Raw genomic sequence first — 25,775 nt, forward strand, 5'->3', positions numbered from 1 at the left:
GTTTGTTTTTCTGACTTACTTCACTCTGTATGACAGACTCTAGGTCCATCCACCTCACTACAAATTACTCAATTTCATTTCTTTTTATGGCTGAGTAATATTCCATTGTATATATGTGCCACATCTTCTTTATCCATTCATCTGTCGATGGACACTTAGGTTGCTTCCATGTCCTGGCTATTGTAAGCAGAGCTGCAATGAACATTGTGGTACATGATTCCTTTTGAATTATGGTTTTCTCAAGGTATATGCCCAGTAGCAGGATTGGTGGGTCATATGGTAGTTCTATTTTTAGTTTTTTTTTTCCACTTATTTTTAGTTTTTTAAGGAACCTCCATACTGTTCTCCATAGTGGCTGCATCAATTTACATTCCCACCAACAGTGCAAGAGGGTTCCCTTTTCTCCACACCCTCTCCAGCGTTTATTGTTTGTAGACTTTTTGATGATGGCCATTCTGACCAGTGTGAGGTGCTACCTCATTGTACTTTTGATTTACATTTCTCTAATGATTAGTGATGTTGAGCATCCTTTCATGTGTTTGTTGGCAATCTGTACATCTTCTTTGGAGAAATGTCTCTTTAGGTCTTCTGCCCATTTTTGGATTGGGTTGTTTGTTTTTTTGATATTGAGCTGCATGAGCTGCTTGTATATTTTGGAGATTAATCCTTTGTTAGTTGATTCATAGGTCCCATTTGTTTATTTTTGTTTTTATTTCCATTTCTCTAGGAGGTGGGTCAAAAAGGATCTTGCTGTGATTTATGTCATAGAGTGTTCTGTCTATGTTTTCCTCTAAGAGTTTTATAGTGTCTGGCCTTACATTTAGGTCTTTAATCATTTTGAGTTTATTTTTGTGTATGGTGTTAGGAAGTGTTCTAATTTCATTCTTTTACGTGTAACTGTCCAGTTTTCCCAGCACCACTTATTATTATTTTTTAACATCTTTATTGGAGTATAACTGCTTTTCAATGGTGCGTTAGTTTCTGCTTTATAACAAAGTGTATCATCTATATGTATACATATATCACCATATCTTTTCCCTCTTGTGTCTCCCTCCCTCCCACCTCCCTATCCCACTCCTCTAGGTGGTCACAAAGCACCGTCCAGCACCGGTTATTGAAGAGGCTGTGTTTTCTCCATTGTAAACTCTTGCCTCCATTATCAAAGATAAGGTGACCATATGTGTGTGGGTTTATCTCTGGGCTTTCTATCCTGTTCCATTGATCTATATTTCTGTTTTTGTGCCAGTACCATACTGTCTTGATTACTGTAGCTTTGTAGTATAGTCTGAAGTCAGGGAGCCTGATTCTTTCGTTTTTCTTTCTCAAGATGGCTTTGGCTATTCGGGGTCTTTTGTGTCTCTCTACAAATTGTGAAATTTTTGGTTCATACCAATGGAAAAATGCCACTGGTATTCTGATAGGGATTGCATTGAATCTGTAGATTCCTTTGGGTAGTATAGTCATTTTCACAATGTTGATTCTTCCAATCCAAGAATATGGTATATCTCTCCATCTGTTTGTATCAACTTTAAGTTCTTTCATCAGTGTCTTATAGTTTTCTGCATACAGGTCTTTTGTCTCCTTAGGTAGGTTTATTCCTGGGTATTTTATTCTTTATCTTGCAGTGGTAAATGGGAGTGTTTCCTTAATTTCTCTTTCAGATTTTTCATCATTAGTGTATAGGAATGCAAGAGATTTCTGTGCATTAATTTTGTATCCTGCTACTCTACCAAATTTATTGATTAGATCTAGTAGTTTTCTGGTAGCATCTTTAGAATTCTCTATGTATAGTATCATGTCATCTGCAAACAGTGACAGTTTTACTTCTTTTCCAATTTGGATTCCTTTTATTTCTTTTTCTTCTCTGATTGCCATGGCTAGGACTTCCAAAACTATTTTTAATAACAGTGGTGAGAATGGGCAACCATGTCTTGTTCTTGATCTCAGAGGAAATGGTTTCAGTTTTTCACCACTGAGAATGATGTTGGCTGTGGGTTTGTCATATATGGCCTTTATTATGTTGAGGTAGGGTCCCTCTATGCCTACTTCCTGGAGAGTTTTTATTATAAATGGGTGTTGAATTTTGTCAAAAGCTTTTTCTGCATCTACTGAGATGATCATATGGTTTTTATCCTTCAATTTGTTAATATGGTGTATCACATTGATTGATTTGACTGTATTGAAATATCCTTGCATTTCTGGGATAAACCCCACTGGATCACGGTGTATGATCCTTTTAATGTGTTGTTGGATTCTGTTTGTTAATATCCTGTTGAGGATTTTTGCATCTATGTTTTTGCATCAGACATATTGGCCTGTAGTTTTCTTTCTTTGTGACATCCTTGTCTGGTTTTGGTGTCAGGGTGATGGTGGCCTCGTAGAATGATTTTGGAAGTGTTCCTCCCTCTGCTATATTTTGAAAGAGTTTGAGAAGGATAGGTGTTAGCTCTTCTCTAAATGTTGCGTAGAATTTGCCCGTGAATCCATCTGGTCCTGGACTTTTGTTTGTTGGAAGATTTTTAATCACAGTTTCAATTTCAGTGCTTGTGATTGGTCTGTTTGTATTTTCTATTTCTTCCTGGTTCAGTCTCAGAAGTTGTGTTTTTCTAAGAATTTGTCCATTTCTTCCACGGTGTCCATTTTATTGTCATATACTTGCTGTAATAATCTCTCATGATCCTTTGTATCTCTGAAGTGCCAGTTGTTACTTCTCCTTTTTCATTTCTAATTCTATTGATTTGAGTCTTCTCCTTTTTTTTCTTGATGCGTCTAGCTAAAGTTTTATCAATTTTGTTTATCTTCTCAAAGAACCAGCTTTTGGTTTTATTGATCTTTGCTCTTATTTCCTTCATTTCTTTTTCATTTATTTCTGATCTGATCTTTATGAATTCTTTCCTTCTGCCCACTTGGGGTTTTTTTTTGTTCTTCTTTCTCTAATTGCTTTAGGTGTAAGGTTAGGTTGTTTATTTGAGATGTTTCTTGTTTCTTCAGGTAAGATGGTATTGCTATAAGCTTCCCTCTTAGAACTGCTTTTGCTGCATCCCATAGGTTTTGGGTCGTCGTGTTTTCATTGTCATTTGTTTCTAGGTATTTTTTGATTTCCTCTTTGATTTCCTCTGTGATCTCTTGGTTATTAAGCAGTGTATTGTTTAGCCTCCATGTGTTTGTATTTTTTACAGTTTTTTTCCTGTAATTAATATCTAGTTTCATAGCGTTGTGATTGGAAAAGATACTTGATACCCTTTCAATTTTCTTAAATTTACCAAGGCTTGATTTGTGACCCAAGCTATGGTCTGTCCTGGAGAATGTTCTGTGAGCATTTGAGAAGAAAGTGTATTCTGTTGTTTTTGGATGGAATGTCCTATAAAAATCAATTAAGTCCTTCTTGTTTAATGTGTCATTTAAAGCTTGTGTTTCCTCATTTATTTTCATTTTGGGTTATCTGTACATTGGTGAAAGTGGGGTGTTAAAGTCCCCTACTATTATTGTGTTACTGTCAATATCCCCTTTTATGGCTGTTAGCATTTGCCTTATGTATTGAGGTGGTCCTATGTTGGATGCATAAGTACTTACAATTGTTATATCTTCTTCTTGGATTGATCCCTTGATCATCATGTAGTGTCCTTCTTTGTCTCTTGTAATAGTCTTTATTTGAAAGTCTATTTTGTCTGATGTGAGAATTGCTACTCCAGCTTTCTTTTGATTTCCATTTGCATGGAATATCTTTTTCCATCCCCTCACTTTCAATCTGTATGTGTCCCTAGGTCTGAAGTGGGTCTCTTACAGACAGCATATGTACAGGTCTTGTTTTTGTATCCATTCAGCCAGTCATGTCTTTTGGTTGGAGCTTTTAATCCATTTACATTTAAGGTAATTATCGATATGTATGTTCCTATTACCATTTTCTTAATTGTTTTGGGTTTGTTATTGTAGGTCTTTCCTTTCTCTTGTGTTTCCTGCCTAGAGAAGTTCCTTTAGCATTTGTTGTAAAGCTGGTTTGGTGGTGCTGAATTCTCTTAGCTTTTGCTTGTTCGTAAAGCTTTTAATTTCTCCATCAAATCTGAATGAGATCCTTGCTGGGTAGAGTAATCTTGGTTGCAGGTTTTTCCCTTTCATCACTTTAAATATGTCCTGCCAGTCCCTTCTGGCTTGCAGTTTCTGCTGAAAGATGAGCTGTTAACCTTATGAGGATTCCCTTATATATTATTTGGTGCTTTTCCCTTGCCTCTTTTAATATTTTTTCTTTGTGTTTAATTTTTGATAGTTTGATTAATATGTGTCCCGACATGTTTCTCTTTGGGTTTATCCTGTCTGGTACTCTCTGTGCTTCCTGGACTTGACTATTTCTTTTCCCAGGTTAGGGAAGTTTTTGACTATTGTCTCTTCATATATTTTCTCAGACCCTTTCTTTTTCTCTTCTTCTTCTGGGACCCCTATATTTCGAATGTTGGTGCATTTAATGTTGTCCCAGAGGTCTCTGTGAGTGTCCTCAATTCTTTTCATTCTTTTTTCTTTATTCTGCACCCTGGCAGTTATTTCCACCATTTTGTCTTCCAGCTCACTTATCCATTCTTCTTCCTCAGTTATGCTGTTATTGATTCCTTCTAGAGTATTTTTTTTTTAAACAGAGGAGTATTTATTTATTTATTTATTTTAAAATTTATTTATTTATTTTGGGCTGTGTTGGGTCTTTGTTTCTGTGCAAGGGCTTTCTGTAGTTGTGGCAACCGGGGGCCACTCTTCATCGTGGTGCATGGGCCTCTCACTATTGCGGCCTCTCTTGTTGCGGAGCACAGGTCCAGACGCGCAGGCTCAGTAGTTGTGGCTCACGGGCCTAGTTGCTCCGCGGCATGTGGGATCCTCCTAGACCAGGGCTCAAACCCGTGTCCCCTGCATTAGCAGGCAGATTCTCAACCACTGTGCCACCAGGGAAGCCCCTAGAGTATTTTTAATTTCAGTAATTATATTGTTCATCACTGTTTGTTTTCTCTTTAGTTCTTCTAGATCCTTGTTGCATGTTTCTTGTATTTTCTCAATTTTGTTTCCGATATTTTGGATCATCTTTACTATCATTACTCTGAATTCTTTTTCAGGCAGGTTGCCTATTTCGTCTTCATTTATTTCATCTTGTAGGTTTTTACCTTGCTCCTTAGTCTGTAACATATTTTTTTGTTGGTTCATTATTTTGATGGGTGGGGCTGCATTCCTGTCTTACTGGTTGTTTGGCCTGAGATGTCCATTTCTGGCGTTAGCAGGCAGTTGGATAGAGCTGGGTCTTGGTGCTGAGATGAGGACCTCCGGGAGGCCTCACTGTGATTGATATTCCCTGGGGTCTGAAGTTATCTTTTAATCCAGCTATTTGGACTTGGAGCTCCCATCACAGGAGCTCGAGCCCGACCTTGAGCCTGCAAACTTTGTGGCATGGTTAAAAAAAAAAAAAAAAGGAAGGAAGAAAGAAAAGAAAAAAAGGAGCAGTACAATATCAAAGAATAAAAAACAAAATGAAATTAGAAAGATAAAAAATGTATTAGGAAAAATAAAACTACAGTTGAAACAACTGCAACAAGATAAAATAAAACCACAACAGAAAAAAGGAAAAAAAGGGTGGGTGGGAAACAAGCCAAAAGCAGAGAACAATAACAAAGTATAAAGAATGAAACAAAATTAGAAAAATAAAAGATTTGTTAGAAAAATAAAAACATAAAAGAATCAACAACAAAGAATCAACAAGGTTAAACAGAACTCCAATCGAAAAGAGGAAAAAAACAACCTCCCGTCCCCTTAGTTGTCCGTGGTCCCCCACCAGTGCCTGGTAGGTGCCCTAGTTGTGAGGAGATGTGAATTCCGTGTCCTCCTAGTCCACCATCTTGACTCCGCACCCCATAAACTCTTTTAGGTCTGGCTTCCTCCAATCAGTATTACAATTCCAAGATTCACATATGTGGTTGCACGTAGCTATACTTCATGTTTTTCAGTATTTTAAAATTTAAATTTCTTATTTTGAGATAATGGTGGATTCACATTCAGCTGTAAGAATTGCTATGGAGAGATGTAACCTTTAGTGGGTTTCTCCTAAGGGTAACATCTGGCAGAACTTTCTCACAAGGTCACAACCATGATCTTGACTTGATACTGATACAGTTAAGATCCAGGATGTTTCAATCACCCCAAGGGTCCTTCCAGTTGCTCTTTCAGAGTAACCCTTGCTTCCCTCCCACAGCCAATCCAGCTTTATTAGAAACCTCTAATCTGTTCTGTTTCTACAGTTTTGTCCTTTCAGGAATGTTCTATCAGCAGAATCATAGAGTATGTTACTTTCTTGCTTTTTATTCATCACAATTCTCAAGAAATTTGTCCAGGTCATTGTATGCATGAATAGTTTTTTTTTTTATTTTTTATTGCTGTTTCTAGTTTTGGGCTATCATGAGTTGATTAAGGTGCAACAAATGTCTCTGTGTGTGTGTGTGTGTGTGTGTGTGTGTGTGTGTGTGTGTGTGTAAGTTTTCATTTCTCTGGGATAAATGCTCATGAATGCAATTGCTGGGTTCTATGGTAGTTGTATGTTTTTTTTAAGAAATGCCAAATTTTGTGCAGAGTGGTCATACCATTTTACACTCCTACCAATCATGTAAAAGTGATCTAGTTTGTCCCCCATTATCTTAGGCAATTGGTGTTGCCATTGTTTTTATTTTAGCCATCCTCATAGGTATGAAGTGATTTCTCTGTGGTTTTAATTTGCATTTCTCTAATGGCTAACAATGCTGGACACCTTTTCTGTGCTCTTTTTCCCTCTGTACATCCACTTGGGTGAAATGTCTCCATGTCTCTTGTCCATTTTATAATCGGATTGTTTTGTTTTCTAACTGTTGAGTTTTGAGAGTTCCTTGTATGTTCTACATACTAGCTCGTTGTCAGATATGTGCTTTACAAATGTTTTGTCCCAGTCTGTAGCTTGTCTTTTCACCCACTTAACAGGGTCTTTCTCTGAGCAAACAGTTTTAATTCTGATGAAGTTCAAATATTCCTCTAATGGATTTGCGCTTGCAGTGTTAATTTTAAGAACTCTTTGCTAGCCTTACATCCCCAAGATTTTCTCCTATATTTTTTTTCTAAAACTTACAGCTTTACATTTTACATCTAAGTCCATGATCTGTTTTGAGTTATTTTTTTGTACAATATGTGAGACTTAGCTCAAGGTTCATTTATTATTATTATTTTTTTTGGTCTGTAGATATCCAGTTGCTCCAGCACCATTTATTGAAAAGGTTATCCTTCCTCCCTTGAACGGCATTTGCATCTTCGTCAAAAATCAGTCAGGCCTATTTGTGTGAGCCTATGTCCAGTTGTCTGTTCTGTTTCATTGATCTACAGTTTAACCCTCTACCAATAGCAAACAGTCTTGATTACTGTAGCTGTATAATAAACCTTGAAATTAGGTAGATGGATTCTTTTTACTTTATTCCTCTTTTAAAAAATCGTTTTAGCAATTTTAGATTCATTGTCTTTCCATATAAATTTTAGGATAATCTTGCCTATGTTTATAAACTATCTTTCTGGGATTTTTTTTTTTTTTTGCGGTACGCTGGCCTCTCGCTGTTGTGGCCTCTCCCGTTGCGGAGCACAGGCTCTGGACGCGCAGGCTCAGCGGCCATGGCTCACAGGCCCAGCTGCTCCGCGGCACGTGGGATCTTCCCAGACTGAGGCATGAACCCGTGTCCCCTGCATCGGCAGGCGGACTCTCAACCACTGCAGCACCAGGGAAGCCCTCTTTCTGGGATTTTGATAAGAATTGGATTAATCTTGTATATTGATGTGGAGAGAATTGACATCTTTATGTTTTGTTTTCCAATCCATGTGCATAGTATGTTGATCTATTTAGATCTTCTTTGATTTCTTTCATCAGCATTGTGTAGTTTTAGCATACAAGTCCTACACACGTTTTGTTAGCTTTACACCTAAGTATTTCATTTTTGAGTGATTTTAAGAGATATTATATTTTTAGTCTTGGTGTCCATCTGTTCGTTGCTAGTAAACAGAAATATGATTGATTTTTATATGTTCCTCTTGTACCCTACAACCTTGCTGAACGCACTTTTTTATTTCTAGGAGTTTCTTTGTAGATTTCTTGAGATTTTCTAAATAGACAATCATGTCATCTGCAAATAGGGACTGTTTATTTTTTAAATTTCCTTTGCTTGTCCTACAGCACTGGCTAAAACGTCCAGCACTATGTTCAATAAAAGTGCAGTGAGTGGACACACTCGCCTTATTCCCAGTCTTAGGAGAAAAGCATTTAGTCTTTCACTGTTAGGTAGAAGGTTAGCTATAGGTGTTTTTGTAGATTCTTTTTATCAAGTCATGGAAGTTCTCTAATTTTTCTGAGAGATTTATCATGGGTGAGCGTTAAATACTTTTTCTGCATCAATTGATATGATCATGTGATTTTTTTTCTCCTTTAGTCTGTTAACATAGTTGATTCCATTGTTGATTTTCAAATATTGAACTAGGCTTGCATTCCTGGAATAAACCCCACTTGGTCAGGGTTTATAATTCTCTTTATTTTTGCATTCTATTTGAAAATATTTTAAGAATTTTTGTATCTATATTCATGAGGGATATTGGCCTATATTTTTCCTTTTTTTTTTGTACTGCTTTTGTCTGGTTTTCACTTAAGGGTAACACTAGCTTGTTATAAAATGGGTTGGGAAGTGTTTCTTCTATTCTGGAAATGACTGTGTAGAATTGGTGTTAATTTACCTGTGAATATTTGGTAGAATTCTCCAGTGAAACCATCTGGTCCTGGAGATTCTACCTGGGGAATTGTTTTAATTACAATTTAACTTCCTTAATAGATGTAGGGCTAGTCAACTTATCTATTTCATATTAAATGAGTTGTAGTAGTTTGTATTTTTAGGAATAGTGTGTTCATTTCGTGTAAGTTGTCAAATTTTGTGTGTAGTTGTTTGTAGTATCCCTTTATTATTCTTTTGATATCTGCAGTCAGTAGTGATACCTCTTGTTTCATTCCTAATGTTGGTAATATGTGACTACTTTTTTCCTTTGTCAGTCTTACTAGAGGTTTGTCAATTTTGTTGATAATTTTCAAAGAGGCAGCTCTGTTTCATTGACTTCCCTATTGTTTTTCTGTTTTCAATTTCACTGATTTCTGCTCTTATCTTTTTTTTCTTTCTTCTCACTTTGTAGGTTTTTTTTTTCTTTTGCTCTTCTTTTTCTAGGTTCTGAAGTTCTGAAGGTGGGAGCTTAGATGACGGATTTGAACTTTTTCCTCTTTTTCTAGTGTATGTGTTTAGTGCTATAAATTTCCCTCTCAGGACTACTTTATTTGTGTCCCAGATTTTTTTTTTTTTTTTTTTTTTTTTTTTTTTGTGGTACGTGGGCCTCTCACTGCTGTGGCCTCTCCCGGACGTGCAGGCTCAGCAGCCATGGCTCACAGGCCCAGCCACTCCGCGGCATGTGGGATCTTCCCGGACCGGGGCACGAACCCGTGTCCCCTGCATCGGCAGGCGGACTCTCAACCACTGTCCCACTAGGGAAGCCCTGTCCCAGATATTTTTGATATCTTGTATTTTCATTATATGTTTTGAGTTCTCTTGTTTTTTCTTTGTCCTATGAATTAGAAGTGTGCTGTTTAGTTTCCGTGTGTTTGGAGATTTTCTTATTATTTTTCTGTTATTGATTTCTAGTTTGATTCCATTGTGGTAGGGGAATGCACTCTCTATGATTTCATTTCTTTTCAATATGTCAAGATTTGTTTAACGGCACAAGATAAGGTCCATCTTGGAATGCATTCTGTGGGCACTTGCAAAGAATATGTATTCTGTTTGTTGGGTGGAGTGTTCTATAAATTTCAATTAGACTCTGTTTGTAGATGGTGTGGAGTTCTTCAGTATCCTTGCTGATGATTTTCTGTGTAGTGTTCTATCAGTTCTTGAGAATGAATGTGGATTTGTCTGTTTTTCCTTTCAGTTCTATTGGTTTTTGCTTCCTATATTTTATAGTTCTGTTATTTGGTGTATGCACATTTAGGATTAATATGTCTTCGATGGACTGGCTCTTTTATCATATGTAAGTTCTTCCCTGACTTTGAAAATTTTCTTGGCTCTGAAATCTACTTTATGTGATACTAGAATAGCCATTCCTGCTTTCTTTTAATTGTTTGCATGATATATTCTTTCCATCCTTTTACTTACGACCTGCTTATATCATTATATATCAAATGAGGTTCCTGCAGACAGCATATAGTTGGGTCATGTTTTTAAATCTACTTTGGTATTCTTTGTCTTTTAATTGATGTGTTTAGACTGTTTACATTTAATGTAATTATTGATATATTAAGACTTGTCTACCATTTTATTTATTTTTTGTTATATTTTTAATTTCTTTTTCCTGACAGGGAAAACTGTCATCCTGTAGATGTCTTGACCATTTTTAGAATTTCATTTGATAGTGTTCTTTGAGTATATTTCTTTGTATACTTTTCTAGTGGTTGCTCTGGGTGTTACATTATATATGCATAGTGAATCAGAGTCTACTCATGTCACATTCTGAGTGAAGTAGAAAAATCTTATTTCCCTTTACATGCCTTTACCCATCCCCTGTCATTTGTAATATTGTCTTAAATATTTCCTCTGCATCACTGAGAACCAAGTCAAACAATGTCATAATTTTTGCTTCAATCAAATAACATAATTTAGAAAGGGAAGAAAAGCCTATTCTATATATATATATATATAAATTTTTATTGGAGTATAGTTGACTTACAATGTTGTGTTAGGATTTCTGGCTTTTCTTGAAAAGTCAGAAGATCTGGCAGGACAGGGTATGCCTTCCCGCCTGGCAATCACTGGCCAGAGCTGAGTCATGTGTGCTGTTTAGTTCATCACAGTCCTATGCCTGCTTCTCTCATTTATGGAACTTGACTGACACTGAAGGCATTTGAGTTTGAGACTCCCGAGGTAGACGATCCTTGGTTATATCACTGAGCACCTGCCACCTCTAGTATTTCTGAAGTACCCAGGAGGTCCGTGACATGGAGTGTTTTGTGATTTCACTGATACCCAGATTACCTATATTTTTGGTTACCAAGTTATTTCTTCCTTTCTGATGCTCCAGGTTTTTTTTTTTGAACCATTTTTTTTCCATTTAAAGAAGTTCCTTTAGAAATTCTCTCAGGGTGAATCTGCTGGTGAAAAATTATCTTAGTTCTCCTTCATCTGAAAATATCTTGATTTCTTTTTCACAGCTGAAGAATATTTTTGCTGGGTATAGATTCTGGTTGGCAGTTATTTTATTTCAGCACTTGAAAAAGTATTGTGCCCTTTCTTTCCGTCTCAGTTTCTGGTGTGCAACCCACAGTCATTTAAGGTATTTTTCTCCTATAGGTAAAGGGTCATTTTTTTCTCTGGCTGCTTTCCAGATTTTTTTTTGTCTTCTGTAGTTAGAAGCTTAGTTATGATGTGTCTCAGATCATATGTCTTTGGATTTATCCTGTTGGGTATTCATTTAGCTTCTTGAATCTGCAGGTTTATATCTCCTGTCAAATTTGGGAAGATTTCAACCATTCTTTCTTGAAGTGCTTTTTCAGCCTCATCTTCTTTCTCTTCTCCTTCTGAGATTCTGATGGCATGAATATAAGATTTTTTTTTAATAGTCCCATAGTTCCTAATTCCTGTTTAGCTTTTTTTTTTTTTTCCAGTTGATTTTCTCTGTTGTTCAGATTGGGTAATTTCTATTGTTCTATCTTCCAATTCACTGATTCTTTCCTCTGTCTCCTCTATTCTGCTGCTGAGCTCATCTAGCATTTTGCATACTGTAGTTTTAAGTTCTAAAATTTCCATTTGGTTCTCCTTTATATCTTCTACTTTTTTGCTGAGGCTTTCTGTTTTTTTTTTTTTTCATTTGTATCTAGCAGCTTTATAATTACTCATTGAAGCATTTTAATCATGGCTGCCTTAACATGTTTGCCAGGTAATTCTAACATCGCTGACACTTCAGACTTGGCATCTGTTGTCTGTTTTCCTTCAGTCTGAGATCTTCCAGGTTCTTCTATGATGAGTGACTTTCAATAAAACCTAAACATTTTTGTATTATGTTATGAGACTCTGAACTTAATTTAAATCTCTTGTTTTAACTCTGACACTGCTCTGGCAGGGGAATTGTGTGTGTGTGTGTTTTGTGCTGTTACTGCCAGGAAGGTAGAAGTCTAGGTTACCCAATCCATTGTGGGAGGGGCTCCTTATATTTCTGGGTGGGGGTGGGAGTTCTGGCTCTCCATGTGGTCTCCACTCACACTGAGGTGAAGGTGTCCTTGTTACCACTGGGAACTGGTGAAGTTATGACTCTCCACTAGGTCTCCTCTGATTCATCCCAGCAGGGAGGGAGGGGTGCCTTGTTATCACTGGTTGGGGGTGGAGTCCAGATTGATTCCCCATGTAGTCTCCACTGACATAGTGGATGGGAAGGCTTCACAACCAATGGGCAGGAATGAAAGTCTTTTTTCCTTATTTGATCTTCTCTGACACCACTCCAGTGAGGGTGTTGGGTTGTCTCCTATGTCTTCATGAGGGAAGAAGTCTAGGCTCCCCATGGAGCCTTTGCTGGTGTGCACTGGAGTGGGGCCACATTTTTTCTGTGGTGTTTGGATGGTGCAGGGTGGTTATTAACTAAAACCTGTTTTGTCTGATACTGAGTTACACTAGCTATCTTTTGGCTAGTACTTTGATGGTTTATAGATTACCATCTATAGTTTATAGTTTATTTTTAACATATCTATTTGTTATGTTTAAAGTGTGTTTCTTATAAATAGCATATAGTTGAGTTTTGTTTTTTTCCAGTCTGACAATCATTGTCTTTTAAAATAGAACATTTAGTCCACTTACATTTTAGGTAATTATGGATTAAATTAATTGGATTTAATTCTATCAAATTCATATTTGCTTTCTTTTTATTATTTCTTTTCTTTTTATTCCTATTTTTCCTTTCCTGTATTCTTTTTGATTAATTATTAAAAATTTTTCTGCTTATCTTCACTATTACTTTTTTGTTACACATTTTAGTATGATTTAAAAAATTATAAAATACATCATTAATTTATTACAATTTACCTTAAATTAGCTCTTTTTGGCTCCCTGAACAATGCAGCAATCTCACAAGTCTGTTTATTCCTACCCAACTTTTCTGTTGCTGCTGTTATATATTTTCTTTGTATGTATGGTACAGACCCTTATTCTTGCTTTAAAAACCAGAATATTTTAAGAATAGTTAGCTTTTTATACTTGCCCAAATTTTACATTTTGAAGAGCTGATTATTCCTTCTTACACTTTTGTTCTCTCATCCGGGATTCTTTTCCTTCAGCCTGAAGAATATCCTTTTAGTATTTTCATATTATGGGTCTGCTGCTGCCAAGTCAAATCAGATTTTGTTTGTCTCTATTTTATTTTCATTTTTGAAGGATAGTTTCACTGGGTATAGAATTCTAGGTTGGCAGTTATTTCTTTCCAGTCTCTAAAGATGCTATTCACACTTCCTTCTGGCTTCCATGGTTTCTGTTGAGAGATTTAGTAGTCTTTCTTATTTTTTGTTATCCTGAAGGAAATGTGCCTTTTAAAAAAATCTAGTAAGAGTTTGCCTTTTATCTTTGACTTTCAGTATTTTGACTGTGATGTGTCTAGATGTGGTTTTCTTTGTAATCATCCTTCTTGGACCTCAGTAAGGTTCTTGAATGTGTGGGTGTGTGTATTTCATCTGATTTGGAAAATTCACAAACATTACTTTTTCATGTATTGCTTCTGTTCCATTCTCCTCTTTTGGGGAAAATTCTAATTACACATATGTTACAACTTTTGACCATGTCTCAAATCTCTCTTCTTCTCTGTTCTGTTTTTTATAGTATTTGTTTTTCCTGTACTTTGGATTTCCTATTGACTTGTTTTTGAGGTCAACCTGCCTTTTGCGATGTCTATGCTGTTGTTAAACCAATTAGAAGACTTCTTATTTTTGGATACCATATTTTTCAACTGCAGAATGTTTATTTGTCTCTTTTAAATGTAGATTCTAAATTTCTATTTAAATATGGCATTTTTTTTTCATTTATATATGCTAGCACTCAGGAATGCAAAATATAGAGCCAGTCAAGAATCTTATCCTCAAGGAGCTTCATGGCCACTTCAGGAACTCCTGTGTCCTTAAAGTTTTTGTGATTAGAACAAGAGAGGAGCTTGAGAGAGAGAGATGGCCTCTGAGAGTCAGGACCTCACTCAGTGATGTCATAATGGGGGTGACAGCAAATCCAGGGTTGATTCACAGTCCTGCATATCTGCAAACTTGTTTTTGAAAGTACAGACTCTTTGTCTGTCTTGTTATCTTCTGTACCTCAAATGCCTTGAACTGTACCTGGCATACAGTGCCCAATAAATAATATTAACTGAAACAATCAGTAAAGATGATATGTCCCCCAAGATCTGATTTTGGATCTCTAAATTACAAGAGAAGGTGGAAAAGACTGCAATGTAACTAGATTAAATTATAATGTGAAATATAATTGCCAAGGGAAACGGACTCTGTAACCTTCCTTCCTGTAAGAAAATGAACATGAAACTACAATAACTCATCAGAAGGTTGCTTGTTGAGTATGGAATAAGCAAAGGAGGTGGCTGGATGCTCCGAATTGCTACCTATGCCATACTGTGACATCTTGAGGCACTTATTTAGCCTATAGGGGTCAATCTGCATAGGATCTAGATTTGATTAATTAATTCATTCAATAGTATGTGCTGAGGACTTGCTATGTGCCAGAAAAGGTTACAAAGGTGAGCAGAAAAGACAGTCACATAGTCGCTGGACTCATGGCCCTTCAGTAGTAGATTTGGGAAGGCAGAAACAAACAAAATGATCTCACCAGTAAATGTAACATTAAAACTGTGATATAAAGCACCAGGAAGACATGGTACTCAGCGTCAAGTGTATGTGTAGCAACCAGACTTACTTTGGAGGTCCCAAAAGGCTTTCCTGAGGAAGAAGGGCTTGGACTGAGACCCCAAGGATGAGTAGGGGTTAACTACACTCGGGACTGAGGGTGTGGGGGTAAAGACAGTTCTTGAGAGGGAACAGCATGTGCAAAGGCCCTGTGGTGGGAGGGAGCACAGGGTGTTTGAGGCACAAAGAGGAAGATCAGGGTGCTGGAGTGCAGCCAGGGAGGAGAGGTGGGTGATGAGCCTGAAGAAGAGGACACTGGCAAGGTTGGTCATGGCCTTGTAAGCCTGTCATCTTTATCCTTGGGGGAACTGGGGTGTCATTGAAGGGTTTCAGCATGGAGTGCTAAGGTCATATTTATATTTCGAAAGGAGCACTCAGGCTGCTGTACAATCTCTGATCAAGTCACTGTTTCTGGATAATGCTGAAATAATACTGTCAAATTCTATCCCTCTGAGTCCTCTTTCTCCTTTTCTATGTTCAAGGTTGCCCATTCCCCTTCTGCTAATGGTCTTCTTAAGGAGGGGATTTAGTATAGCTAATTAAGTTTCAGCTTACGAAATTAAATCATAATTATGTCTCCCAAGGTCATTTGGATTGGAACTTTGAGAATTGAAAACTCTACAGTTACACAATTACCATCAATCTATTGGGGTACCCTGAGTGCATCTATTGTGTGTTCAACCAGTTTAATTCCAAGAGAGAAATTCATAGCAATTTCTCACCCTGTGACATGTCATGAGTTAGGAAATGGTGAGGGCAGACACCAGGCTGCGAGGAGTGAGAGGGTGCCCTTGGGCCAGACTGATGATCAGATGCTGGGTAAGAGGAGGAAGCCTATTCTCAGCTGGAGGGGTACAGTCACCTCCTGGCTTCATTTTCCGTTTTGTTTGGCTTGATTTCCATGTTCAGTCATGAAAGTATCACTTTCTGAAGACGTGAAATTCATTAATAGGGTCAATGGGTGGCATATTTATTTCCTATTGATGAGGGAATAGCCTATAGAGAGCCCTCAGTGGGCTACAGAGATGGAGCCTCAGTAGAGGCCCATGAAGGACATTCAGAGTCAGAGTTAAACTGTAAACTGTAAAGTCCACACAAAAAGCATTAGGATAGAGCCACTGTAAAGACACCATACAGCCCCTGGGCTGGCGAAGCTAGTCACTAACGTAGCTGGGAGTGTGGTAAACTCTGAGGGAGTGTGTGAGTCCCAGGAAGAGGTGATGGACCATGGAAACCTGAGAAAGCCTTCCAAGGGCAAAGGCTGCCCACAGTCCTGCCAGCTCCTCTGCCTGGAGTATCCTGGCCCCAGAGGTAGGGCTGGCTCTGAATCAAAGTGGACCATGTTCACAACACTTCTGATGCCAGATGTGCGGGGTTTTCCCCTGCCAAGCAGTTTTCTGCAACCCCAGCTGGGGGGTCCTGCAATCTAACTCAATTCTGACACTGTCTACCTGGAGATAGAGTCGGATCCCACAGGTTAAGGGTGATGTCCCACCAAACTGCTCCCCACCCCAATTCAGATGCCAATTGCCAAGTCCAGGTTGTCACCTATGTTTCTGCCCAACCGGCTATAAACCCCTCCTCAGGCATGATTAATTTGTGGGAGTGGCTCACAGAACTCAGGGAAACACTTACTTCCATCCACCAGTTCATTAAAGGATATGATACAGGATTCAGAAGAACAGCCAGATGAAGAGGTATGTGGGGCAAGGTCTGGGAGGGTCCTGAGTGCAGGAGCTCCTGCCCCTGTGACATTGGGGTGTGTTACCCTCCCAGGATGTGGATGTGTTAACCCACCTGGAAACTCTCCAAATCCCATCATTATTGGGGTTTCACGGAAGCTTCCTCATGTGGGCTTGATCAATTATTAACTCCATTTCCATCTCCTGTCCCCTCTCTAGAGAATGGGGGTGGGTGGAGCTGAGAATTCCAGGCTTCTAATCATGGCTTGGTCTTCCCTGTAACCAGCCCCCACCTGGGAGCCATCTAGGAACCCACCCAGCATTGCCTCATTGTAACAAAAGACGCTTCCAGTGTGCTTATCACTTAGGAATTTTTTTTTTTTTGGGAGTATAATTGCTTTACACTGGTGTGTTAGTTTCTGCTTTATAAGAAAGTGAATCAGTTATACATATACATATGTTCCCATATCTCTTCCCTCTGTGTCTCCCTCCCTCCCACCCTCCCTAACCCACTCCTATCCCACTAGGTGGTCACAAACCACCTAGCTGATCTCCCTGTGCTATGCGGCTGCTTCCCACTAGCTATCTACCTTACGTTTGGTAGTGTATGTATGTCCATGCCTCTCTCTCGCTTTGTCACAGCTTACCCTTCCCCCTCCCCATATCCTCAAGTCCATTCTCTAGAAGGTGTGTGTCTTTATTCCTGTCTTACCCCTAGGTTCTTCATGACATTTTTTTCCCCTTAAATTCCATATATATGTGTTAGCATACAGTATTTGTCTTTCTCTTTCTGACTTACTTCACTGTATGACAGACTCTAGGTCTATCCACCTCATTACAAATAGCACAAAAACAGGAAGATAGATCAATGGAACAGGATAGAAAGCCCAGAGATAAACCCACGCACATATGGTCACCTTATCTTTGATAAAGGAGGCAGGAATGTACAGTGGAGAAAGAACAGCCTCTTCAATAAGTGGTGCTGGGAAAACTGGACAGGTACATGTAAAAGTATGAGATTAGATCACTCCCTGACACCATACACAAAAGTAAGCTCAAAATGGATTAAAGACCTAAATGTAAGGCCAGAAACTATCAAACTCTTAGAGGAAAACATAGGCAGAACACTCTATGACATAAATCACAGCAAGATCCTTTCTGACCCACCTCCTAGAGAAATGGAAAGAAAAACAAAAATAAACAAATGGGACCTAATAAAACTTCAAAGCTTTTGCACAGCAAAGGAAACCATAAACAAGACCAAAAGACAACCCTCAGAATGGGAGAAAGTATTTGCAAATGAAGCAACTGACAAAGGATTAATCTCCAAAATTTACAAGCAGCTCATGCAGCTCAATAACAAAAACACAAACAACCCAATGCAAATATGGGCAGAAGACCTAAATAGACATTTCTCCAAAGAAGATATTCAGACTGCCAACAAACACATGAAAGAATGCTCAACATCATTAATCATTAGAGAAATGCAAATCAAAACTACAATGAGGTATCACCTCACACCAGTCAGAATGGCCATTATCAAAAAATCTAGAAACAATAAATGCTGGAGAGGGTGTGGAGAAAAGGGAACACTTTTGCACTGCTGGTGGGAATGTGAATTGGTACAGCCACTATGGAGAACAGTATGGAGGTTCCTTAAAAAACTACAAACAGAACTACCATATGACCCAGCAATCCCACTACTGGGCATATACCCTGAGAAAACCACAATTCAAAAAGAATCATGTACCAAAATGTTCATTGCAGCTCTATTTCCAATAGCCCGGAGATGGAAACAACCTAAGTGTCCATCATCAGATGAATGGATAAAGAAGATGTGGCACATATATACAATGGAATATTACTCAGTCACTTAGGAATTTCCAAGGGTTCCAGGAGCTCCCTGCCAACAAGCAGGGGCAGACACCAATATGTATATTTTCTCTTATCTCTCAGGACCCTAGTATGTGAACATGGAATATTGGAATCCAACTGGCTACTCTAAACCACTATGAGACGGATGGGTGGCAACTGAAAATTCAATTCATCAGATTCCCCGACTCACAAAGAACCTGCTCATTGCCACTGGCTTCCCCTACAGATCTACAGGGAGAGACGGGTGGGCATTTGAGACCCATGCCCCAGCTCCTCCGATAGGTCTCCTCCCACTTGTGGGGCTTGGGTACCACGGATCTGCAGTGATGGGGGACTGGGGAAGTTACTCCCAGACTGTTGGATTTATCTCATTTATGAGCCCACAGCCCTGAGGGCTACCTGGTGGACCGACGTAAATTCACCAAAGGTAGGCACGTTTCCCGGAGAATCAGCCTGGGACAGCCGGGGTCCGCAGGCAGCACGCATGGATGGGCCACCGCCCGCGGGGGCCGGGCTCCTGGTCGTGGTTGGGATCTGCCCTCTGCTTCCCGTGCATAAGGACCACTCACCTCTTTACTTCCTTTCTTCCTTCCTGTTTTGCCCGGTAATTCCATCTCTCTGTTCACAGCTAGTTTTAAGTTTTTTAGTTCCTGTCTCATCAGCTCGTCAACCTAGGTGAATACAAAAGGTTTAGGTGACTTCGCATGACTTGTGTTTTCTTTGTGAAGTTAAAAATAGCTTAAATTCTGGGTAGGTTATTAACGGGCAATTGTAACAAAGCACTGCAGCGAATGACTTGCTGGGACTACAGCATAAAAGCAGTCTTACCTGCAGCCTGATCTCCGACTCCAATTCTTTCCGTTTGTCGTCTTTGATCAGTTCGGGATCATAGCCCTGGGGGACATTCCACGATTCATCTTTATTCTTCCACAGGTCTGTACTCCAGAAGGATAGAGAAAAAGAAAATGAAATTTTTTCAGCGTGAAGACTAATGTCGACTTAAAAAAAATGTACGACGTGAGAGTTGTGAGTCAAGTTTTATTTGGGGCAAAATGAGGATTATAGCCCGGGAGACAGCGTCTCAGAGAGCTCTGAGAAACTGCTCTAAAGAGGCAGCGGGGAAGGTCAGCATCTATGGGATTCTGGTGAAGGGGGAGTCCATGCAATCCAGCATATTTTTTGGCAGCAGGTTTCTGCTCGTCTTGAGGAGCAGTCGTCACCATGAAGGATTTCAGTGCTTTTCTAGATAGGAGGAGATACAAGAATTGGGCTCATAAAATCTTCTCCTGAAAATACCTAACTATTCTGAAGACCTGCTCTGCCAGTTTTTCCCAGAGCACAGAGGGCCTCATGCCTGCTCTCCACCTTGAACTCCTTTCAGGGGGTGTTGGAAGTCAGCAGCCGCAGTGGCTCATGATCTAATCCTTGTAGAGGTAGAGGGCCAGTGCCCGTTCCTTTGTGGTTGACACTAAGGAAGGCAGTTTTGTGACACATAACACAAACTCAGTTGTCTGCTCTGCACCTTCTCCACTTCCCACACAGAAGGACTGTACCTGTATAATATCTAGAAAATAAAGAGGAAACTGCTAATGTGTAAAGATCCAATAAAAAAGTGTGAAACAAACAGTATTCTTCCATACGGTTAAAAACGGGGGCGGGGATCGGGGGATCTCCCAGGGGAAAAAGACTTGCCAGTTTGGGAAATGAGATCTCTTCCCTGAATTTGTGTTCAGAATGTGATGGAAAATTTCTGGAACCAAACCTGCAACCACCACTTCGCTGGGCCACTTTGCCGGGAGCGCATCCCTGGAGCACGGATGCCGTGCAACTCGGGAAGGCAACCGAGGGCCCCGGGGCCCCGGGCAGGGGTTTCCCCGCCTCTGTCTGACAACGGCTATGGCTTGGGAAGAAAGGGGGTCGTGCGGGGCCCGGATGGCAGGCGGTGAACGATGGGATGGAAGTTTCTCAAGCACAGCTCCTCCTACGAGCACCTCACGGGATCCTGAGACTAGCCAGGACTGTGTCCCCCGACACAAGAAGGGTGGCATTAGAGGACAAGCCATAGAGGACAGTCACGGTCACAGGCAGAAACATACATCTGGGCGCACAGAGCAGAAGGTGTCAACTGTGAAGGTGGACGGCAGAGAAGATTCTCGGAGAGTCAAGCGGGCAAACAGATGAGAGAGGAGGGTGGAATCTCCACGTAAGTCATGGAGGCCAGGGATGAGCAGAAGCTGCGAGAAAGGAAAGGAGAAGGGACGGCACGTGGTGTGAGCCAGGAATGGCTGCAGATCCTGGGGAGATGGAGCAAAAGGGCGACGAGATGCAGATGCACAAGAACGGGCGACTGGGCGAGGGCATCGCCTGGAGGGCTCCAGCCAGGCGGCAGCCCCGGCAGGTGGGTCCCCCATGCTACCGCTTTCCAGCTGCTGGTCTTACAGTCTTCCCTTTCCTTGTCAACAGTCTCCACCTCTCGAGGGGCGAGGAACCAGGCAGGACAGCGGCTACTCTAAAAACACTTGTGCCCAGAGAGCAGGTGGAAGTGAGGAGGCGGAGGACCACTGGGCGTGTCCTCTTCGCGGCGTCCGAGTCAGGGCCACACAGGACGCAAGGGGAGCAGGATGTGGCTGTGCAGCTCCAGTTTTCCCAAAGTGTGGGTCGGCTCCACAAGCCACAGGCTGGAGACCCTGACGCTGCTCCCAGAGGCTGGCATGGAGATCTCTGGAAGCGAGAGGGGGCATCACAAGGTGATGGCCACACACAGGTCAGGCCTGGCTCACTTCCTGGTCAGTTAGCTGGGCAGAGGGGTCGGCCTGTCTGGCTTCCAGGCCCGGCGAGGGCTCTTAGGCTCACCGGCCTCCCACCAGCCAACCAAGGGCAGTGCGGCCTGGACGGGGCCAGTCCTTGTCTGGTCACAGTCTGTGCCAGGAAGATAGCAAGGAGAAACCGACGGGTGATGCAAAGTTTCAGGGGCAGATTTTTGAAAATGAGGATGATGAAAGTACCCAAACCTTTTCTAGGGTGGCTAGTGTGGATTTATAAGAAATCGACAAGAAACACATCACAGAGGGGGTGAAATTTTCATAGAATTGATTCACCCACATGTCCTTCCCAAGCAGGGTGGCCACGTGAGAGGTGGCCCAGCCGCTAGGGCTCAGACGATGGGACGGGATGATACGGCAGGAGAGGTTTGGGGGTGTGCCTCCTGTATGCCTGTCTGAGGGTGACCTCAGTTTCTGCTCTGGCCTGAGTGCCTGTCCGCCCTCCCCCCCAGAAGGGGGGTTTTGCAGTGAGCTTGCAAGGTGTGAGTACACAAAGGCGAGGCTGGCTCAGGGCTTGAAGGCAACCGCCCCTTCTCTGTATGTTTTCTGAAATTTACATCAGCTTAGACTGTGGAAAACTTTGAAATGCAGGAATAACACAATGCTTCTTTTTTATGGGTTTCAAATTGTAAGCTCTCCCCCTTGAAAATACTATAACTGTGTTAAAATGTGCTATTCATTAATAACAACTCTTTCCTAGCAGATTTCCCCCTTGTGTGATGACTAAATCTCCTCCCACAGCAAAAGCCACCTGTTTCATTAAGATCTTTTAGAGCAAAACTGCTTTGTTATTTAAAGGAAGCTACACTGCTTTTTCACGGGATAGATTTACTAAGACTGGGAAGCAATACGTTTCAAAATGAAAGGAACACAGAATATTCAACAGAAAGGAAAGCAAGATGCGATTTTTATGTAAAAGCAGTGACATTCCCATTTCTGGAGCTGTAACTATATTTTACAGATAAAAGCAGTTCGTAGCAGCCTTTCCCGGTCTCACCTCTAGTTCGCGTAAATGGACCTCGTTTTCCACTGCAATGTTGTTTTTCTCATGACACCTTTGCACAGGGCCCTTCTCAATCCCTTCAAGAATTTCATGGACATTTCTGAATGCAGGAAGCTGTTCATGGCTCTCAAAGGAAAACAACGGCCCGCTCTTTCCTACAGCAGAGAATGAGCTTTTATCCCAGAATTGGGAAAGCAGGAGCTGCGGCAGGTTTTGCACGTGGAGGGGTGACCGAGGAGGGCGCTTCATCTCAGTGATTAAAATGCTAATGTTTCACCTGAGAAGGAAAACCTTTGATTTTTATGAAAAGAATTCTCAGATGAAAGCATTTAATTTCTGTAAGTTACTGAAGACCTGACAGATAGCTCATCAAATGCCCCAACAGCCAACTAGGAAAATCACGCTTCATGTTTCCTGCTCCCGAGTGGCTTGTGTTTTCTTAGTCTTGATGGAAACAGATATTACACACCAGGTGTGGGTCGTTTCAAGAGCTTTGCTGGGTGGGTCTGCAGGCTTCCCATGGGAACATTAGATGTCCCCCAAATTAATTAGTTTTTATCAAAATAATGCATGCACCTTATTTTAAAGTCAGAGTATTGAAAAGATTATAATAAAAAAACTCTGCCTTCCAGTTACACTGTCCAGTGGCATTTATTCCCACATTCATTCATTCAAAAATGCATTGACTAGATTCAGATTTATTCATAAATCTGATCTATTTGTAAATTATGAAATTCATGCCCTGCCCTCATGGACCTGGCACCCCCCTCCCACCCCCTGCGGGGAGACAGCAAACACACACACGGAAGTCAGAGGGAGGTGAGTAAAGTGGGGTCAGGGGCGGGCACAGGTGAGGCGGGAGAAGGCCTGAAGGGAAAAGCATTCCAGGCAAGGGGAACAGAAAGCACGACAGCCCTGAGGTGGGGGGGGGCCCAGGGGAGGGGGGTGTGATCTAGCTTCACGTGGGCTCTTTTGGTTGGTTGTTCCTCTCCCAATGTCTAGATAACACGCGTATACTGCTGCTTCTTGATGAGTCAATTTTAGACACGGGCTCCTGACTCCTTGTTAAGGTAGGTGAGAATTTTGCTCTTCCCCACTTTTCTTTCTTTCTCCATATGCAGTTACATCAGAGGCCAAGGGAGCCAGGCCTTCCAAATCCCGAGTGCGAGTGCATTGAGATGTACCTGGCACCTAAGACTCCCCACCGGCAGCCCCTCTCAGGACACCCAGTAGGACAGGCTCCACCAAAATGAGGGAGTAACAGGAAAATGAAGGGGTGACAGTCAGAGAAGGCAAAGGAGGCCCCAAGGAGGACAGCTGGCAGGGCTCCAGAAGGGAGGTGTTCAGAAGAAGAGTAGCTGGTCAATTACCTAATGCATTCAAAGGCCTGGAAAATTATCTCGAAGGTTGGAGATAGATGTGCAGAATACGAAACAAAAGACAGTGTGTACGGACCAATACATGAAGTCATGTGAAGTGGTGTCTTCACAAACGGCAGCTATTGTCTGCGACCCAGCCCTGAGTTCCAGGGGCACCACAGCCAGGCCTGTGACTTACTGCGATTCCTAGCTGGGTCCCTCGGAGGCGGCTGAGGCCAGCCTAACAAGCCATCCAACTTGTGCCACTGTCCCCACCCATCTACCGCCACCGCACCTGGTGTGTTGTGAGCCTGCTGACGGCATGCGCCAGCTCTGTAGCTCCAGGCTAGCATTGCACTGGAGTCAATCAATGTTTGTTGAGTGAATATGTAAGTGAATGGATGCTTTGATAGTGATTGCTTGGCACCATCGTTTGTTAAAGAGTTGGTGCAGCCATTATGGAGAACAGCATGGAGGTTCCTCAGAAAACTAAAAAACAGAGTTGCCGTATGATCCTGCAATCCCACTCCTGGGCATAGATCCGGACAAAACTGTAATTTGAAAAGACACTTGCACCCCAGTGTTCACGGCAGCACTATTCACAATAGCCAAGATGTGGAAACAAATTAAATATCCATCGGCAGAGCAACGGATAAAGATGTGGTACATGTATACAATGGAATACTACTCAGCCATAAAAAGAATGCAGTGGTGCCATTTGCAGCAACATGGATGGACCCAGAGATTATCATACTGAGTGAGGTAAGTCAGAAAGAGAAAGACAAATACCATATGATATCACTTACGTGTGGAATCTAAAATATGACACAAATGAACTAATCTTCGAAAGAGAAACAGACTCACAGACATAGAGAACAGACTTGTGGCTGCCAACGGGGTGACGGGGATGGGGGAGGGTTGGAGTGGGAGTTTGGGGTCAGCAGGTGCAAACTATATAGAATGGATACACAACAAGGTCCTACTGTGTATAGCACAGGGAACTATATTCAATATCCTGTAATAAACCATAATGGAAAAGAAAAAGAGTTGACGTTCTCAAACGTGAATGATGGCAGGTCTTCTATCAGTAGACCTGATAGAAGATCAGACCTGCTGATGGTGGGTAAGTGATGTTTACCGCTCCTGGTTGTTATAAAGGTAAGTAAGATGGGAACGAAAACACAAAGCCTTCTGCGTCTCGGGCACCTAATCAGTGTTAATTTACCCTTTGACCTCCTTCCTCCCCAGTTAAAGCAGTCGCTAAATCCTGCTGGGGTCATCCTATCCCTGTGCTTCTGCCTTCGTTCAGCATCTCAGGTAGAGTGGGACCCTTGCCACTAGTGGTAAGTGAAAGAATTTCAGGAGGCACACGGACATTCTTTTTTTTTTTTTTTGTGCCACACTGCACGGCATGCGGGATGTTAGTTCCCTGGCCAGGGAGTGAACCCGCTCCCCTTGCAGTGGAAGTGTGGAGTCTTAACCACTGGATTGCTGGGGGGAAGTCCACGGACATTCTTATTTTATAGAACCAGCATATCAAACCTGCAACGACTTTTGATATAGTTGCTGAGGATAAGGCTCAATTAATTGGGATAAAACCATGCATCAATTAAAAATAGATATTAAGTAAATAACAGTAGCGGTGCTGTCCACCTAAGACCAGAATTAGGAAGGAGGCACGCATGTGACTGGAGTTTGGAAATATTCTACTTCACGCCCTTATTGCATTTTTCAGGAATTTCCAAATAACACTGATGGCCAGGGTCGCCTTGGCAGGTCCTTCTGTGTTGGGGTTTGTTGTGAGGGTGGAGTGGGACCACAGGAAAGTATAATGAGAGTATCTCAAAGACCAATTCATACACTTGCCGAATGAGACAGATTGTACTCTGCTAAGTATGCTGAACATGGGAGAAAAGATTTAGGTGTCAGTGTTCAGGCACGAGTCTTAGTCTAATAGGATTAAAACATTTTACTGTACATACGGCATTGATTTTCTTAATTTAAACAATCCAGGGAAAATCCTTCTTCCCTTTCATTCCT

The 25,775-nt window shown here is 41.1% G+C and overlaps 1 protein-coding gene across 1 annotated transcript in view; it reads right to left on the reverse strand.

Moving 5' to 3' along the window:
- The window catches only part of DRC11 (dynein regulatory complex subunit 11), a gene marked incomplete at both ends in the record, with an annotated part of 159,482 nt that overhangs the window by 56,892 nt on the left and 76,815 nt on the right, over positions 1-25,775 (reverse strand). Inside the window, 2 exons of the mRNA XM_082841611.1 lie at positions 19,122-19,223; positions 19,381-19,487. Coding sequence (XP_082697737.1) covers positions 19,122-19,223; positions 19,381-19,487 — 209 coding nt within the window. The remainder of the gene's footprint in view (positions 1-19,121; positions 19,224-19,380; positions 19,488-25,775) is intronic.

The sequence above is a fragment of the Leucopleurus acutus genome (genome assembly GCF_964270905.1).
Source record: "Leucopleurus acutus genome assembly, chromosome: 6".
NCBI classification, from domain to species: Eukaryota; Metazoa; Chordata; class Mammalia; order Artiodactyla; family Delphinidae; genus Leucopleurus; species Leucopleurus acutus.